The sequence below is a fragment of the Panthera leo genome, chromosome B1, assembly GCF_018350215.1.
Source record: "Panthera leo isolate Ple1 chromosome B1, P.leo_Ple1_pat1.1, whole genome shotgun sequence".
NCBI classification, from domain to species: Eukaryota; Metazoa; Chordata; class Mammalia; order Carnivora; family Felidae; genus Panthera; species Panthera leo.
Window position 1 is genome coordinate 72,671,535 of NC_056682.1, and position 19,355 is coordinate 72,690,889.

The following is a 19,355-nucleotide window of genomic DNA, read 5'->3' on the forward strand; positions in this document are numbered from 1 at the left end:
TGTTTCCCTGACCAATGAGCTATATCAAATAGCTAAGAGGTTTATCAATAACAGCTTGTGGTCTACGAACTCAGGAAGTCCTTATTTGAAACAAAGGCCTTATACAGCCTATAAGAATTAAAGCAGAAAATAATTAGCAGCTATGTTCACAAGCTAAATGAAATTTCATATGAAGTCTGAACAAAATTAATTGCTCATTTATAACATATAAATGGAGTGTTTGACATGAATGTACTGACTTTCTAGATTTCTGCTTGAAGGAGAAGAGATGAAACACTGAAATTAATAGTATATGATGTATATAATTATATCCAAATAATATCACCTCCCATTTTTGAGTGCCTTCTATTTGTCAGATGTTTTACTTTTAACATTATAACGTACAGATCGCCATTTTAGAAATGGAAGAGTATGACCCAGACAGATCAATAAACTGTGCCCAAATTCAAAGAACTGTTACTTGGCAGAAATAAGCCAAAGCTTACATATTTTCCATATTACTATGGGTCTCCATATACACTATGTGGCTGGTAAGCTTTCTCAATTGCCTCTGTGTGTGTGTGTGTGTGTGTGTGTGTGTGTGTGTGTGTATTTTAATGAAAATGTGGGATCTTGTATTATGATGATTTGGACCACTACAAACATTTCTATGAAAAACTATAGTAATGTGTTTATTCTGGCTTGGAGTCTGAGTAACCTCTGTATCCCAAGGATATTAGCACAGTAGCTGACTGAATAAACATTCCATGTTTGCTGAAGGAGTGATATGAGCCTATAAATCATGGTAATTAAGTTGCAAAATCCACACAATTCACAGTTATGTCAGGAAAAAAATTAATTTTGGTTTAGTATCTATGTTCATTTAAATTAGAAAATCTAAAGTAATAACCTGGAAAGTATTGCATATGGTTATATGGAATGAGCCTTCTATACAGAGTGTGAGAAAAATGAGACTAAAGTTGACCCCTGAACAACATGGGAGGTTAGGAGTGCCAACCGACCCCCCAACACATAGTTGAAACTCCACATATAAGCTTTGACTCCCTCAAAACTTAACTAAGAGCCTACTGTTATCTGAAGCCTTACCAGTAATATAAAGTCTATTAACACACATGTATTACATGTATTATACACTATATTCTTACACTAAAGTAAGCTAGAGGAAAGAAAAAAATCATAAGAGAAAATACATTTACAGTACTGTACTGTATAAAAAATCCTTGTGTAAGTGAATCTGCCCAGTTCAAATCTGTGTTGTTCAAGGGTCAACTGTAATTTACTCTCCACATAACCTCTTTATTTTTTTTTAAATGTTTACTTATTTGAGAGTGAGAGGGAGTGAGCAGGGGAGGGGCACGGAGAGAAGGAGACAGAGAATCCCAAGCAGGGTCCACACTGTCAGCACAGAGCCCAACAGCGGGCCTCAAACTCATGAACCACGAAATCATGACCTGAGCCAAAATCAAGAGTTGGTCGCTTAACGGACTGAGCCACCCAGGCAACCTTCCATATAACTTCTGCTACAAACTTTAAGCTAGGAGAAGAAATTATCTACAACTATTTCATATTCTGTGTATGCAAATTCCATGTCCTCTGCAGCTATAGAATGAGTTAATCAACAGAGTTAACAGTTGGTATCTAAGAGTAGAAAAATTTTCATTTCATTTTCAATTATGTAAACCATCATTAGAAATTCATTATAGGGGCACCTGGGTGACTCAGTTGGTTAAGTGTCTGACTTCAGTTCAGGTCATGATCTCATGGTCCATGGATTTGAGCCCCACGTTGGGATCTGTGCTGACAACTAAGAGCCTGGAGCCCACTTCAGATTCTGTATGTCTCTCCCTTTCTCTGCCCCTCCCCTGCTCCCACACTCTAAGATAAATAATAAACATTAAAAAATTTTTTTTGAAAAGAAATTATAAATATACCTTACCAAACCGTCAAACACTCAAAATGACTGGATTCATTAAGTATTAATTAAGTAAAAGAAGGAAACTTCACTGGCTTTACCAACAAAATATGTCTATTGGCTCCCGAAAACGATTTTGGTTACTGTGTTTCACCAAACTAACAATCTTCTGTATACAATATCCTTTGCTTTGGTCCCATGAAAAGCTCAAAGTGATTGTGAGAGCTAATTTTTTTGTGCTTACTAATAAACAAAAATAAAACACATGCGTATTAGAAGCATCACATATTTAATGTCAAAGAATTTGAATTCAAGTACAAAAATTAAACAACACATGATTTCAACATTAAAAAACCCTTAACACTTATTATTCAAACAACTATACAGTGAATGTCAAAAACAAAAGAAGCATAACTATAAAAACCTGAAATACATTAACAGCAAAATTATAATTTATTACTATAACAATTAACTAAAATATTTATAGTTGTTTTCAAGGACCACAATGGTATACTGCTTTTTCTTGGTACTGCATAAAATTTGCATCTTAATCTTTTGTCCCTTCATTACTTTCTACATAATAGTTAGATGCTTCTGGTTATATAATTCTTATAATATCTAATATAGATAGTGATCCTTGGTAATCAAATCTAGTATAACCATTCTCTGCAAGTGCTTAAATATTTGTGAAATGCTATTTAGCAAAATTATTATGCAAAAATTTAACATAAACTACTGGGTTCTATTCCCCACTCAGGAATTAGAAGTATTTAAAATCCCAAAAGTTTAAAAAGAATAGTAGTTTGCTATACCTTTATCAAGGGTAACCACTGAATAACTTTTTAAACTTAGCATTTTTATAAGTTCTAGAACTGTAGGTTATTCAGAATTACGGCTGATGTTTCCTATGTTGAAATAAATATATATTTATCATTTTAAAACCAAATGTGTAAACCCGATTCTAAAATGAAACTAAAGTATTTTAGTTTGCATGCTTTACAAAGAAACTTTCATACTCATGTTTACAATATCTTCTTCAGAAGAATGAGGCCTGATTGGAGATATATAGTCGCTGTCCAACATGGCTGCCATTAGCAAGTGATATTGTTGGTGACAAGGGATAGCTTGGATAAGAACAAGGCCTTGAAGTATAAGGAAGCACGCTGGGAGTCGCAGAAGAGAGGGTAGCACTAACAGGGGAAAGACTATTTATTGAGCTGCGACGGAAATTGTAGTCTGTAAATAAATACATGAACAATTATGCTGCACATCTTTATGGATACAAATTTAATTCAAAGAGACAAAGCGTTAAAACTATAATCACAGTTTAACATAATGTCCTAACATCCGAAATCCTGCTAATACTATTTTGCTGGTAAAGACTGAGCATTCACTGCATTGCAAGTTCTGATAGTTTTATCAGCCAGTATTACGTTTCTTTCACTGACTCAGCGCTTCAGAGATATTACTAGAATGCATTCTTGTATATCTTTTTCTTACATATCTTTCAATTATAAGCTTTGTGTCTTTTTGATCACAGAAAAAAAAAGAGAACCTCTGATTTCTCTTGCTCCACAATGAAGCTCCTTTTAAATTTGGTTCTGATGCTAAGGGGTAGTCCATGGAGAAAAGATAAAAAACAGCAAATTCATATTTGCTTATTTTTTCTTGAAACTGTATTAGGCATCAAACCAGCCGAAGCATTCTCCCCTGGACTGCAAAAACATTTGGTGTAAACTAACTGACCAATATTTCATTATTTAAATACTAATATAAACGTTTGTATTAACTCAATACACCAATTTAACATTAGAGTTCCTACTTGTACCATAAAACAATAAAATGAATCATGTTTATAAAATTAACTTCAAGAAACCATTATCAACTTATAGTATAGAAAAACCCAAAAATTAAAACCGAATTATTTTTTTAAAAACCAATTATATTTGAAATATTACTATTCCACAATAAACATTCATCTTATGCACCAATAATTTCCTGCTTCATTAATTATAATGTTTATATATGTTTATGAATATTAAAGACCAAATTGGTAAATCCTGTACTTTCCAAAAACTCAACTATGTTCTTTAGGGTAGTAAAAGCCAAGGGTCTGACAATGACTATAAAATGATTATTTATAAAAGTCATGGTGTTTCTAGGAAGGAAAGAAAAGGAATTAGGTAATCCAATGTACAAATAAGGTTTTTTTTCTATATTTTCCTGGTATTATAGATGAGGCCTAAAACATTGAGCATTAACTGAATGTTGTCATGGGACTTAATATTTAGCCAACAGCAATGAGACCAACTGCAGGAGAGTAAGCTCAAGCAACATCAGTAAGGACCTAGTTAAGAAAAAAAATGGAAAAAACAAAAATCAGTTAAAGATAGGTTTAATTTCTAGCACCATAAAACTCTTAACTTTATTAATTTTATAATCTTTTTATTTTTTATTAATGGTACCCATAAGATTAATAAGAGCAGTCTGTTCCAAGAAGAAAAATACATTAAAAATATCCAGTTCAAAATATTTTCAGCATTTTGAAATTGGATAAAGAATTACTCTGATACCATTTGCTTTTCTAATATCCAAAGTAGGATAAGTAGGTATCACAGAATTATTTTTCTTCTCTTAAAGGATCCACTTTGCCTGAAGGGTATGGTATTTAGTATTGACAGAAACCTTAATGCTCCTATAACTCAATTGCTTAAAAAAAAAAAGTTCTGATTCTCTCCTCCTAAAGATTATTACACAAATATAGTCAATTCCTTATTAGCCATGTATCTACAATACAACTAGCTCTTTCAATTTTTAACAATGCAGTCACAGACAATATGATTTAGAAAAACAGATCTTTTAACTGTTAGACTTCTCAGGGAAAATGTAGTTTTCAGAGAAATTACTTTCACTTGGGGCTGACATCCATGCAACAGTTAATGCAACCTATTCACTGAAATATAAATAAAAGAGGTATCTTCAGGAAATCATTTCACAAAGAAGACAGCCAGGCAATTGGCTACTGGCATAGTACTTAGGTCTGAAAATGGGCATTCCTAATGGTCTCCTAGGTAAAAACACACTAATCAGCTGTGGTCTTCTCACATTTCTAAAGAGACTAAAATACAAAATTAAATGTTGATTTTGAAGACTTTATTCATATAGGATAAACCAAGAAAAAAAAATTTCCCCCTGATACTACAAAGCTTAAGAAATGAAAGCTTCAATGTTTGTTAAGATTTTACAAGCATTTCAAAAATAAATTTTATTGCAATGTAAGAATCTAAACATATTCAGAAAAACACATCTGGGTGATTAGAAAACACATTATCAAATAGTAACTAGTGACATAAACCTAGAAAAGTCATGTTTTCCTTAGCTCTAACACACAATCACAGAAAATAAAAATCAGAAAGAATCACTGACTTTTATGAAATAACAAATTAATAAGTGAGTCAAAATTCCTACCACATACTTAACTTGCCCATCCCTGGTTTTGTTTCCCAATGAACATCCTTAGCTCTTCAATCCCACTGTTTCTGCCTCAGACTGGGATCTATACTCCCCTTTCCCTTTCTGAAGGGAATGATACGAGTTTTACACTCAGAATTACTCAACTGTCTTAATATTCTTTTTAAATTAAGGTACAATTTACATACAATAAAATGCATACATCCTATGTGTTCATTTCAATGAGTTTTGATAATTGTATAAACTTATGCAAACAATACCTAAAACAAGATCTAACACATATCCACCAATCCAGAAGCTCCCTGTGCTCCCTTTCAATCAATAGCCCTTCTGTTGGAGGCAACCACTTTCTGATTTCTCACGATAGCTTAGATTTGCCTATCCTTCAACTTCACATAAAATGTATTTTTTAAGTTCTTTTTATGTCCAGCTTCTTTCTCTCAATATAATTTCTAAGATTCATCCATGTATGTCATGTATGTCAGTAGTTTATTCCTTTTTTATTGTTCATCAGTATTCTGTTGTATGTATATACCATGTTTTTTATCCATTTACCTGTTGACAGATAAATATTTGAGCTGTTTCTAAACTCTATTACGAATAAAGCTACTATGAGCATTCTTCCACAATTCTTTTTGTGGATATATGTTTTCATTTATTTTGGGTAAATAACTGGGATTAAAATTATTGAATCATAGGGCAAATAGATACTGCTGCACCATTCTCCATGGTGTGACCATTTTACATTCACACCAGTAAACTATGAGAGCTCAGGCTGCCCCACATCTTCACCAACATTTGGTATTTATTGCTAGAGTTTTTAATCAGACCATTCCAGTAATGTGAAATGGTATCTCATTTTGGTTTTAATTTGGATTTCCCTTGTGACTAATAATGTATTCAGTGCCCATCTGAATATGTTCTTTAGTAAGATATATATCCAAGCCTTTTGTTCATTTTTATTGGCTTGACTTTCTATTGTTGCTTATTATTAATAAAGTTTTTAACTAATCAAATTCTCTAATTCAAAATCATAAACCAGGGATCGGTTGAGTCCTCAGTAGCTTCTAATTCCAACCACCTCTTTTCACTGAAAAATGACACAGACAAAAGACGGTTGATTAAGTGACCGTTCAATACTCCCAATGTTGAAGAAAAACAAGTTAAAAATTAGGCCTCCTAATTCCTAGGAAACTACTCTACTTGACCAAACTTTTTCACTCTGGCAATCTTGAGGAAAGTATATCAAGAGGTTGTCATGGCTAGGGGAACAGAAATACAGTAGATGGTGCGCTAAGCTACCTGGCTGCAGCTTGCACCTGCCCAGCCCGACACTTGCATTTCAACCCACACAGCTCTGCATTCCCTTGTTTTTTTTATATGCTAAATGTTATCTAATAATTTCATTTGAAGAAAAGGCCCTTTACAAAAGAAAAAAATGTGTGAGAGTAACTTGGTCTAATACAGAGATAGCATTTTGATCAAATCCTCTAGAATTCTGTATTTATATCTTGAATGAATATAAACATTTTCACAGAATAACTTTGATCTATATAAAGACTAGCATATAGGCTTAACCTTACGTGCCAATTCTAATCAAGTAGTATGGCTAAAAGGATCCCAAATTCCAAATGATTTGGAAGCTGAGTCTAGAATGAGCAGGAAAGTGAATAGTTAGTAACTGTTGTGCCACTGACACGGGAGCAAGTGCAGAGACTGGCGGCACATTCACCACCTACTTGTCAATCCCACTTTTGTAAGCGATGTAAGTTGGTCTACTACATTTCTCTGTCCAACACAAGAGATGAATACCACCAGTACATTTCTCAGTGAAAATCTATGCAATGGACGTAAACTGCTTTACTCCATTTGTGTCTAGTTTTTTTGTTTGTTTTTAATTGTCTTACACATCTTGAGCAAACACCATGGATTCTCTGCTTTTCTGCTTCATATAAAGAGAGAGGAATTCCTTAATAGAGACCTTAAGTTGTGTTCAATGAAAGTGTCTTCTTATATACTTATTTTGGCTTTTTCTTTTAGTTCGTTTCTAACCACACTCTTCAATTTTCCGTTAATAAGTATATTCCTCATAATTGTTTTTTTCTTCTTGTTAACTATTTAAGTTCTACCTTCACATCCACTCCCTCTTTCTGATGTACCCTTTTTAGGTGTACAATTCAGTGTTTTTTAAAACATTCACGAAGTTGTGCAACCAACACCACTATCCTTTCTCACCTTAAGGTGATTTTCATCACCTTAAACAAAAACTGTACCTATTAGCAGTCACCACCCCCCCAAACTCTCCCCCAGGCCTAGCAACCACTAGTTGCTAATTTTTCTGTTTCTATTGATTTGCCTATTCTGGATTTTTGATATAAATGGGATCATACAATTCATGTCATCTTTTTTTAACTGACTTCTTAACTAACGTTTTCAAGGTTCATCCATGTTGTAGTATATATGAGAACTTCATTCATTTTTATATCTCTTGCGTGAACATACCACATTTTGTTTATCCAATCAGTCAACGGACATTTACTTTGTTTCTACCTGTTGGCTGTTATGAATAATGCTGCTAATAATAATAATAATAATGTGTACAAAATTTTGTATGGACACATGTTTTCCATTCTCTGGAGTAAATAACTAGAAATGGGATATGCTGGGTCATATGGTAATTTTTCCAATGTTTATTTATTTATTTTGAGTGTGTGAGAGAGAGAAAGAGAGGGAGAGAGCACAGTGTGCACACAGGAACAGGGATAGGGACAGAGAGAGAGGGAGAGCAAAATTCCCAAGAAGGCTCTGCACTGTCAGCACAGAGCCCAACGTGGGGCTCAACCTCACCACCATGAGATCATGGCCTGAGCCAAAATCAAGAGTTGGGAGCTCAACTGACTGAACTACCCAGGTGCCCCATCAAATGGTAATTTTATGTTTAACTTTTTTAGGTACTGCCAAACTGTTTTCCAAGAAAGCTATACTGTTTTACCCTCCCAAAAGCAATGAATGAGAATGAACCACCTGATTACTTTGATCTACAAAATGCATTTCTCCCATGCCTTTAACACATATCCCTACCTTTAATACATATTTGAATCACTTCTTTAGATTTCTTTGGGATCTTTATTAAAATGTTTTTAAAAATTTCCTCACGTCACCATTTTATTATTTCAATTTCTAACATTCAAACAGCCATAACTGAAATGACTCAGTTACTTTCTTTCACTGTACTCTAGCTGCCAAAGCGTTTTTTTTAACAGGATTGTACATACCGCAACACAAAAACATGACTGGGTTTAAACAGAGATTTTAAATACTATATTATAATGTAAATAACATTTATCATTATTTTGTACTCTCCATCCTAGTAAAAAATACCAAGAGCTAACTATGAAGCAGAGGAAGGAATTTTCAAAATTGCTAATTATTAAACAACTTTTAGCCTATGACATACTTAAAAGTCATTAACTAGAAATTTTTAAGTAATACTTTTGGCTAATACATGAGTTATTAATATTATCAATACAACAGTTATTATCAAATTTACTGGCATTTTTACCTCATTTACTTTCCTTATTGCAATTAAATTCTGACCAAAAAACCCTATTTTTATCCTCTACTTAATTTTTGCTATAGGCGACTAACAGCAAAGAGCAAGAGGAAACATGAAGTGACCAATGTTTTTTTTCTAAGAAAGACTAGGCTCACAGAGTAACTTAGGTCAGTTCTTCTGTTTTAAGAGGATTTTTAGGAGGCTTTGAGAATGCTAATCTTAGTAATGGCAGCTGGATAAGAATGAAAGTTATTATCTCTAACTCCTTTCTTATAAAGTATAAGTTTGTTAGTTCTCTGTTTTTACTAGAGTAATTATATTTCTCAGATTCAGTTTTGGGGTAGGGTAAAAATCATCTGCTTTTGTTTTTAATTCAAGTAATTTTTTTTTAATTCACAAGGTTGTTTTTCCATATAATTTTGAAAGAATAATTTGGGTTTCAAATTCTTACTGTGAAACTTTTGACAGCACATAACAATTTAAATAAACATAATTGTCAGATATCTGTAATTTTATTTTTAAGAAATTAAAACTTTCATTCCAAATTATCTAAAGATTGTAACTTAAACTTTCAAAAACAAAGGTCTGAAATTCTAGCAAAAGCACACTAATAATATACAGTGCCAGCAATCAGGTCACCTGGGAAAGGAGGCCGAAGGAGTAACGTTACATTAGGGATGTCAGAAATGTTTGTTTCTTGATTATGATATCATTTCACAGATGTAGACATAAATCAAAACTGACCAAAGTGTACACTTTAAATGTGCATTTTATTGTATGTAAATTATACCTCAATAAGGCTATAAACAAAACCCAAGCATTTCTTTGAGTTAGTTTCAGGGTTTCATAACCTATATCCCCATACAATTCAAGGACTTCAAAATAAGAATCCCTTAGCCAAATAAAATCTTGAAAAAAATTTAGTCAAAATGGATTTAACACTTACACAGATTGCTACTACAATGATTTTCAACATGCTAATAAGCATTATGATTTTTCCAAGGGCAGTATATAGTACACAGTTTTTCCCAAATTTGTCTGACCTTAGAAAGTCATTTCACTGAACAACTTTGCAAATCACTTTGGGAAGAACTTTTAATGGGGCCAATATGTGATAGGAAAACACTGAAAGCAGAACAGAAAACTTCTTGAACTATGTTAAACACAGTGATCACAAATTCAAATGCCCTCAGGGGCTAAAATGTAACAAACAAACAGAGAACTCAAAGAGGACCAAATGTAAAATAGGAGTCTAGCTATTTGTACTGAAATTAAACCAAGCTGCTTTCCTTGCAAAAAACGAAGGAGACCAAACCATATCTGTAGCTTCCAGTTTGCTACCTCTGTTTAATAGATTCTGTCAAATTCCTTTTAATGACAATTTCTAAACCATTTGGAAAAGATTAACAGAAAAGGAACTGATAAGACAGAAAATTATGATCTGAGCTACAGTTTACCTAGGCTTCAGTATGGCTCAAAAACTGCAGTTCACTAGAAAAACTATCTAGGCAAAAGTAAAGAGAAGAAAAAAAGCCTTAGGAAAGATAGCAACTCTTTTCAAGTTTCATTTCTATCAGTAAAATTAGTCCTCATCATTCAAAATTTGAACTACAAAAACTTTTAAGAAAAGATATTTCTGAGAATAGCAACACATACTTGAATTTATATGTTAAGATCTATAAAAATAAAGTTATACGCCTCAAGCATAATAAATAGATTTCCTTATACCTGAAGTGTGAATTCTATTAGGAAGTTATACTTGAGTACTTACTAAGTGCCAAAAATAACTCTACAACATCAGCACTACCTTAATCTTTATAATAGCCTTACAATAAGTACTATTATTTTCTTCTTTAACAACCAGGAAATTGAGGCACAGAAAGATGAAATACCTTACTCAAAAACACAGAACTAGTACATGGATTCTGCTCAGGGAACAACAACATTCTTTTTGCCTCAACATGTGAAAAGGAGTCTGAATGGTCTGAATGGTAGTCATTATTCAAACTATAAACCACCTTTAACAACCTACTAAAACTTCTCCTTCTCAATAGAATGTTGGAAAAACTAAAGAGTGAATCCTAGTAAACATAACTTTTATTCTAAATGGTATCAAAAATAATTTTGGTTTTATTAGTTCGAAAATATAGATAAAAATTCTTCAGAGAAGTTTGAGAAATGTTGAATAATCTACATATTACATTCACTCCCACTACATCTACATTAAAATACTGTTTATCCTGTTTGGTGGTTCAAAACGTTACACTAGTATGTTTATAAGCTTTAAGAAGTCCTGAAATATGGAAACTAGTTTAACTTTTTAAAACTCTGCTTAATGAATCTATAATTAAATAAAGCTATCATAATCAAAATATTTCACAAGCTTTCATTCGACAATTTAAAATATATCTTCTTATAACCATAAGAATAACTTGTAACTGACTTTCTGAAAACTAAATATATCACTTAACATTCCTAAAGACTTTTTCTTACCTGTTTATTTTCTCCAAATTCTTCTATATAGGTCCAGGCTGAAGAGACTGTGTTCCCTGTCTGTAAGCAGTGAAGACAGAAAAGAATGGAGTCTTTAGTTATCCCTAATCTTGGAAGTGCATGGAATCCTTGATAACTTTAGTTAAAAACCTTCTGATCAGTAAATAGGAAAATAAAATTAGAGAACAAAAGAAACAAGTGACAAATAATTTCTGAATGTCTGCAAAGATGAACAAAGAGAAAGGTATTCTGAACAAAAAGTCTGAGTTAATACATTACCAAAAAAAAAAAAAATCTTCCTATACAAATTAAGTCCTTATTAATTGGTTTTTCCAAGAAATACTACTCTACTAATAAAATAAAGGACTAAAAACAAATAAGACTGCCTAACTTCTGGTAAGTAGATAGCCAAAGAACCTAAACAAATGTGAAAAATATCAAAATCCTTTCCTTCGGTCTTAAAAAGATATAGATGGCCAAAATAATACTAAGCTTAAAAAAATGCTATTAACAGCTAAACTTTATCTACTTGAAGCCTAATGTAACCATATCTGTATAGTACAACTTTGGACATTCATACATTTTAGTGGTTATCTCTTTATATTCCATAAAGTTTTCTGGTAGGGATGTACATCCAACTCCATGCTAAGATACTGTGCAAAGAAGTATGAACAAATGAAAATGTTTGATGATTCACACAGAATGACAGATTTTTAAATAGCCATCTTAAAGAGTACTCAGCAGAAAAAAAATTCACAATATTTTCTTGATTTTTATATGATGAAATTAGATAACTTCAATCAACCCTCCTGGTGAGAATTAGAAAATGTAGGTAATTATTAAAAGCAAAAATATCCATCTGAAAGCACTGAGAAGGACCAAGAAAGACAGTGAAGAATTATGGGACCATTATCTTGGATAAGAAGGAAACTCAAAGTGGCTTACACATCTTTTGGAGGTGTGTTTCCCCTAGAAGGACTGACCAACTCAAGAGGGATCTGACAGACAAGGGAAGATAACAGGAGACAGACAAATTTCCGTGCCTTTTAAAAGGGCAAAATTAGAGCTGCAGAGCTAGTGATAAGGCATGCCTAGAATCTGAATAAAACTGAACTAGAAGTAGACCAACTTTTAAAGAGACTAAATTCAACTTCAATTCTTCCCAGTCCCTGCCTGGATTAAGGCAATCTGGGATTGCCAGTCCCTTGGCCATCTTTCTGAAGCAAAATAAATCTTCTCTGAGTAAACGTAACAACATGCTAGCTTTCAAATTACCTCTATATTTTTCATAGAAAATATCTGACATTCAATCAAAAATAATCAGTCATACAAAGATAAAACAATGTGACCTAAAACCAACAGAAACAACAGTTAACTGTAACTGATCTACAGGGAATTTAGATAAAGTTTTCAGAACTGAATATTAATAACTATGCCTAACATGCTAAAGGAAATAAAAGACTGAAAATATTGAAGAAAAAATACAAAGCATAGAGAGTCAAATGAAATTCTAGAACTGAGAAATAAATCCAAATAAATGGTTTTATCGGCATGTTAGACACAGATTACAAAAAAAAAAAAAAAAAGAATTCATGAACCAAACAAAAGGTCTGAAGAAAATACACAGACTAACCATACAAAACAATGAAAAATGTAGAATACATACATGGGATACACTAAAGAGGTCTAACATAGGTGTAATTGGAATACCATTATAAAAAGGAAGAAAAAATGAGACAAAAACAGTATTTGAAAACAGATTAACTTAGAACTTTCTAAAACAAATGATTAACATTAATCTACAGATTTCAGAAGTGGTGAAGGGTCTCAGTTAAGATAAAGACCAAGAAAACAGTATAAGTCCATCACCATGACACTTCCAAAAATCACAAAGAGAAAATATTAAAACTTTCCCAGGGATAGGAAGGGTTTATGGTTAAAAGGAGCAGTAAGTAAATTACCACTGACTTCTCAACAGAAACCATGGAAGCCAGAAGACAGTGAGTGGAATTATAACTTCAAAGGGCTAGAGGAAATAACTGATCTAAAAAAAAAAATGTATATATACATATATATAGGTACGTATAATACCCGTACCCATATATACGGTTTGACAGCACATAACAATTTACATAAATGAAAAGGTAGATAAATCACAGACATATTCAGGTAAATAAAACTGAGATAATCTGTCATAAGCATATCCACACCAAAGGAAATATAATGAATGTTCTTTGGGCAGAATATAAAGAAACAATCATAGTAGAAGTTTAGAGATTTCACAGGAAATGAAGAGTAAAGGAAATGATAAATATGTAAGTGGTAAATGAATACAAATGTATATTAACAAAAAGCAATTATAATTAGGTATGCAGTGGTTAAAATATACAAATTTAAAACATATGGAAATACCAAGACACTATACAAACTGAAAGAAGAAATATGAAGATTCTTACATTGTCTAGAATGTGGTAAAAGTATTAATTAGTATTAGATTTCAATAAGTTAAGAGTGGATGTTGGAGTTTACATACATATATATGTAACTACAAAAATTCCATGTATTTAGAATTTTATACCCATGTTCAAGAAGAAATCAAAATAAAATATTTTGAAAAAAATTATAGGGGCACCTGGGTGGCTCAGTCGGTTAAGCGTCCGACTTCGGCTCAGGTCATGATCTCACGGTCCGTGAGTTCGAGCCCTGCGTCAGGCTCTGTGCTGACAGCTCAGAGCCTGGAGCCTGCTTCCGATTCTGTGTCTCCCTCTCTCTCTGACCCTCCCCCGTTCATGCTCTGTCTCTCTCTGTCTCAAAAATAAACAAACATTAAAAAAATTTTTTTTTTAATTATAAAAATAAAATGCAGCATAACATAACTGATGTAGCTATAACCATACTTTATGAGGGAAATTTGTAGCCTGAATATACATATATTGCCGTAACAGAAAGGCTGAAAACTCTAAACTAAGATCAAAGAGAAAAAAAACTTCCTATTTTTAGGAGGAAAGGTCTGGGCCAATCTCACTAATGAACACAGATGTAAAAATCCTAAATATCAAAAATGAAATTTAGCAGTACATTAAAAGGACAATGTATGATTACCAAACTGCATCTATTTCAGAAATACAGGGTTGATGTTACATTGAAACATCCATGCAATTCACTACATTAAATGAATAAGAGATAAAAATAATGTAATTAAGTAGATGCAAAAAAGCATTTGATAAAATTCATCACACAACTCATCCTTGATAAAAGAACTCTTAACAAACTAGGAATAGAAGGAAATGTCCTTAATGTAACAAAGGGCTTATATTAATAAAGGCTACAACAGGGGCGCCTGGGTGGCTCAGTCATCTATGTGTCCGAGCTCAGTTCAGCTCAGGTCATGATCTCCTAGTTCGCTAGTTCAAACCCCACAGGGCTTGTGTTGAGTCCAGAGCCTGGAGCCTGTTTTGGATTCCAGGTCTCCCTCTCTCTCTGCCCCTCCCCCACTCGTGCTCTGTCTCTCTTTCTCAAAAATAAACATCAAAAAAAATTTTTAATAAAAATAATAATAAAAGCTACAATAAACATCATACCTTAATGAAGAAATATTGAAAGTTTAAAAGGATACCTTCTATCATCATTTGTATTCAATGCTGGACAAGCGGTTCTAGCCAGTGCAATAAGGCAAGAGAAAAAAGATAAGTTTAAGGATAGAAAGGAAGGAAAAAGTTCATCATTTGCAACTGACATGACTGTGTAGGTAGAAAATTTTAAATAATGTAGGATCAAACCATTAGAATCAAATAGTTTTATTCAATACATAAAAAAATAAATTGTATTTATACAAACAGGAACAATCAGAAATCAAAATTAAAAAGCACCTTTTACAATGGCATTGGAAAACATTAAATACCTACAAATAAATCTAATAAAAGATGCAGGAGAAATTTACACGGTAAATTATTGAATGTTTGGAGAAATTAAAGAAAGCCTAAATAAATGGAGAGATCTATCATGTTCACGGATCAGAAGTTCCAATACTATAAAGTGTCATTTCTTTGCAAATTGATCTATATAGAAGCAATTAAATTTTAACCACAGTCCCAGTAAGACTTCTTTTTGGTATAAACTGTGTATAAATTTACAATCTAATTGTAAAGTTCATATGGAAATATAAGGGCTGAGAAGAGCCAAGGTAACTGAGGGGAAAAGAAAGGATAAAGATACTCTCTATACCAAATATTAAGACTTTTCACAGTAATGTAACCAAAACAATGTAGTAAATTAAATTAGATCAATGGAATAAAGAATCCAGGATAAGGCATGTATGTGTAGATAGGTGTGCATGAGTGTACATACACACACATATACATAACATACTTGATTTACACTAATGATGGCATTGCAAAGCAACAGGAAAAGAGTAGTCTTTTCAATAAATAGTGCTGTGTAAATGATTATACATATGAAGGCAAAATAAAACTTGAACACATACTTCACACTAAATTTAAAGGATAAAAAATTTCTAAAATATAAGAAAATATTTCGTGAATTTGAGGTAAGCAAAGTTTTCTTAAGCAGGACAGAAACTACTAAGTTTAAAAGATTGATAAATTGAACATACCAACAGTAAGAACTTCTGTATTTTTCAAAGTATATACCATGAATAGAGTAGAAAGGCAAGCCACACAGTAGAAGAAGGTATTTATTTTCAAATGCAGCATATTTTGTTTCAAATAAAGCAGTTACGGTTTTTCCCAGAAAAACACCAGATAGTAAGTTCTACAAAAGCACGTGTCTTTAGCAGATCATGTTTGTCTAATCAGTAAGAATTTGTTTTTTCCATCCTTCACTCTCTAAAGACAATCAATGGACTGACATCACTGCTACAACCCAGCTTGCTATTGAGCCTCTGATCTTTAGCCACATCTTGATTTTCCTAACAAATGAGTTAAGTACTGCCTGGCTAAAATGCTGCAATGTCTTGATGAGAAAAAATAGGTAGATCAGGCAAAGCCATGGAAGTTATAAAAGCAAGCTAGGGCTAACTAGAATTAGTAAAAATTACTAAGAGAGGATGACACAACCCTATAGGATCTGTATATTCTGACCAACTCTTTTGACAACAAACTGGGTCAGCACCTCAGGCAGGGAACCAAAACTGAGTGAAAATGGCTTTTCTCTCTCCTAGCTCAGGCCACCAACGTCAAAGGTATTTGTAAAATATGTATCCAACAAGGGCTTGTATCTTAATAAAGAAAAAAAACAAGCAACCCAATAAAATACAGAGAAAAGAGACTTAAAGTAAGACATTTTCATCAAGAGGATACCTTAATGCCCCATTATCTTATTAAAAGATGTTCAATATTATTAGTAAACAGTGATTTAAAAGTTATAATCTCAATGAGATAGTAATATATGCTAACGAAAATGTTCAAAATTTTCAAAAACTAAAAGACCAAGTGTTGGCAAGAGTGTGGGACAACCGAAACCCCATATACTGCTTGTGAAATGTAAATTTATATAATCACTTTGAAAAGCTGGCATTATTTACTAAAGTTTTAAAAATATGACCCACTTTTACTCCGATGTATTCAACAGGAACGTATGCAAGAATCTTCACAAGGGCACCTGGGTGGCTCAGTCAGTTAAGCATCTGACTTCGGCTCAGGTCATGACCTCACCGTTCTTGAGTTTGACCCCGACATCGACATCAGGCTCTCTGCTCTCAGCACAGAGCCTGCTTCAGAACCTCTGTCCCCCTCTCTCTCTGCCCCTCCCCTGCTTGCACTCTCTCTAAAATAAACATGTAAAAAATTGTAAACAAAACAAAACAAAACAATCTTCACAGCATCGTTACTCAAATAGCCCAAACTGAAAGCACCTCAAACTTCTACCAACGAAAGAAATAGCACCTGGGTGGCTCAGCTGGTTAAGCATCTGACTTCAGCTCAGGTCATGATCTCACAGTTTGTGAGTTCAAGCCCCATGTCAGGCTCTGTGCTGACAGATCACAGTCTGAAGCCTGCTTTGGATTCTGTGTCTCCCTCTCTCTCTGCCTCTCCCCTGGTCGTGCTCTTTCTTTATCTCAAAAATAAATAAACATTAAAAAAAAGAAATAGCAAATAAATCCTAACATTTTGATGGAATACTGGAATCCGTGAGAGTGAATGGACAGTACTGCCACAACATGGACCAATCTTTATTCATAATGTTGAAAGAAGCCAGACAAAAAGTATGTAAAATGTTGTATAAATTTCAAAAACACAGAAGTGAGAAGGATGGTTTCCTTTGGGAAGAGAGAAGGTAATGTGTGGGTGGGGCTACAAACAAAGGAGCCTTTTGGGGTGTTGATATTTTATGTCTTCATCTGGTAGTTAAACAGACATGGTCCCTCTGTGGTAAATCACAAAGCTCACAGTCACAATTTGTGGACTTTTCTGTTTGTACATAATGTAATAACTTATAAAGTTAAAAAAGGAGGGAAATCACAACAGTTACCATTTGTGTATATAGTGATATACATATATGAGAAATTGATCATTTATAGTTACAATTAAAAAATAATACCACCGATTATAATACAATTATGGTCAAAAAAAAATAAAAATGATTCAGAGTAATTTAAAAACTATAATGGTGATTTTCAGTAGAGATGCTAATTGAAATTATTACTAAATATGGACTCAGACTTCCCTCCATAAGGCTTTCACATACTACCACCTGTAGTTTTACAATTAATTTTTTGTTAATCTTTAGTTAAATTTAACAGGAAAAATGCTGGGATTTAAACTGTCAATCTAAGACAATTACATTTCTGTTAATATACAGAAAAGATGATGATAATCCTCAAAGTAAAAGTAAAAACCATCAGCAGAATCTCAAGTAAATGTCAATACAAGGTTACTGCTAGTACTTCAATTTGCCATTTGTTAGCATCATTCCCTTGAAAAAGTATGACTGTTAATAAATATATTCCAAGAAATTACCTCAGAAGAATTTTTTTCTTTTTTTCCTTTTTTTTTTTTTTTAGTTTCAGCTATATAACACAAGTGATTATTTAGCTAAGGGATTATTCAGTAATCAAGACACAAGGAAAAACTACGGAAACGAAAAGGCATGTCAGAAAGTCAATAGGATACATTAAAGCTCAAAGTTCACAGACAGGATCTTGTTTTCTATGAAACTGCAATCATTAGATACATTATTTTTAGTCTTCTGTTATGTAGGAATAAAGGCCAAAAAAGATAAACTAGTAAAACTCCTGCTAATTGAGGTATTGATTTTCATTGTATCCACAAAGACCTAACACTGTAGATATGAACTGTTCTATAAACATGTGATGAAAAGTTTTAAAAGTCACTTAAGACTAATCATATGAGCATACTGTGTATCTCTGAAGAAGATTTTACTGGTTATCAGTTTGAAAATGAATTCTAAATAAATTTTATAGTAACTGGTATGCAAAATGAAGAACTGTTTTTCAGACTCTCAGATATGGCATACTGCCATTTCTTTTCAAAACAGAAAATAACTAAATGCACAGGATTCCAGTATATTCCAAATAAGGCATCTATGTTAGCAACCTGAATTTTCAGGGCTTTTCCTGCCTTTAGAAAAATAAACTGAAAGAATTCCATCTTCTTAGTCTGTACCTGTGTAGAAGAATGAAGAAGAAATGCAAGCTATTATAACCTCAAGTTTAGAAATAACATACAATAAGCTATTGCCAATTATTTTCCACTTGTAGAGGCTTAACAAATGCTATAGATGGCACTAAATATAACTGTGGCTTGTGTAATGAACTTAGGCTATCATAATGGTCAATGAAAAGTATAAAATTGTATGTAATATGATCTAGTATATTCTATACTACTACAATCATAATCTCCTATTCTTCCACTATACAAATTTCATTTATACATATAAATAAAA

General features: G+C 32.8%; 1 protein-coding gene across 9 annotated transcripts in view; it reads right to left on the reverse strand.

The window, feature by feature from the left end:
* Positions 1–2,226: 2,226 nt before the first annotated feature.
* The window catches only part of RBM46 (RNA binding motif protein 46), a 48,964-nt gene continuing 31,835 nt past the window's right edge, over positions 2,227–19,355 (reverse strand). For 2 of the 9 annotated variants that reach the window (XM_042935238.1, XM_042935237.1), the window contains exon 5: positions 2,227–3,148. In XM_042935238.1, coding sequence (XP_042791172.1) covers positions 2,949–3,148 — 200 coding nt within the window. In that variant the 3' untranslated portion in view covers positions 2,227–2,948. Of the gene's footprint in view, positions 3,149–4,106; positions 4,260–11,432; positions 11,493–11,570; positions 11,586–15,013; positions 15,088–19,355 lie in introns of those variants that run through there. The other 7 variants (XM_042935240.1, XR_006201666.1, XM_042935244.1 and 4 more) reach the window with 7 other exon arrangements.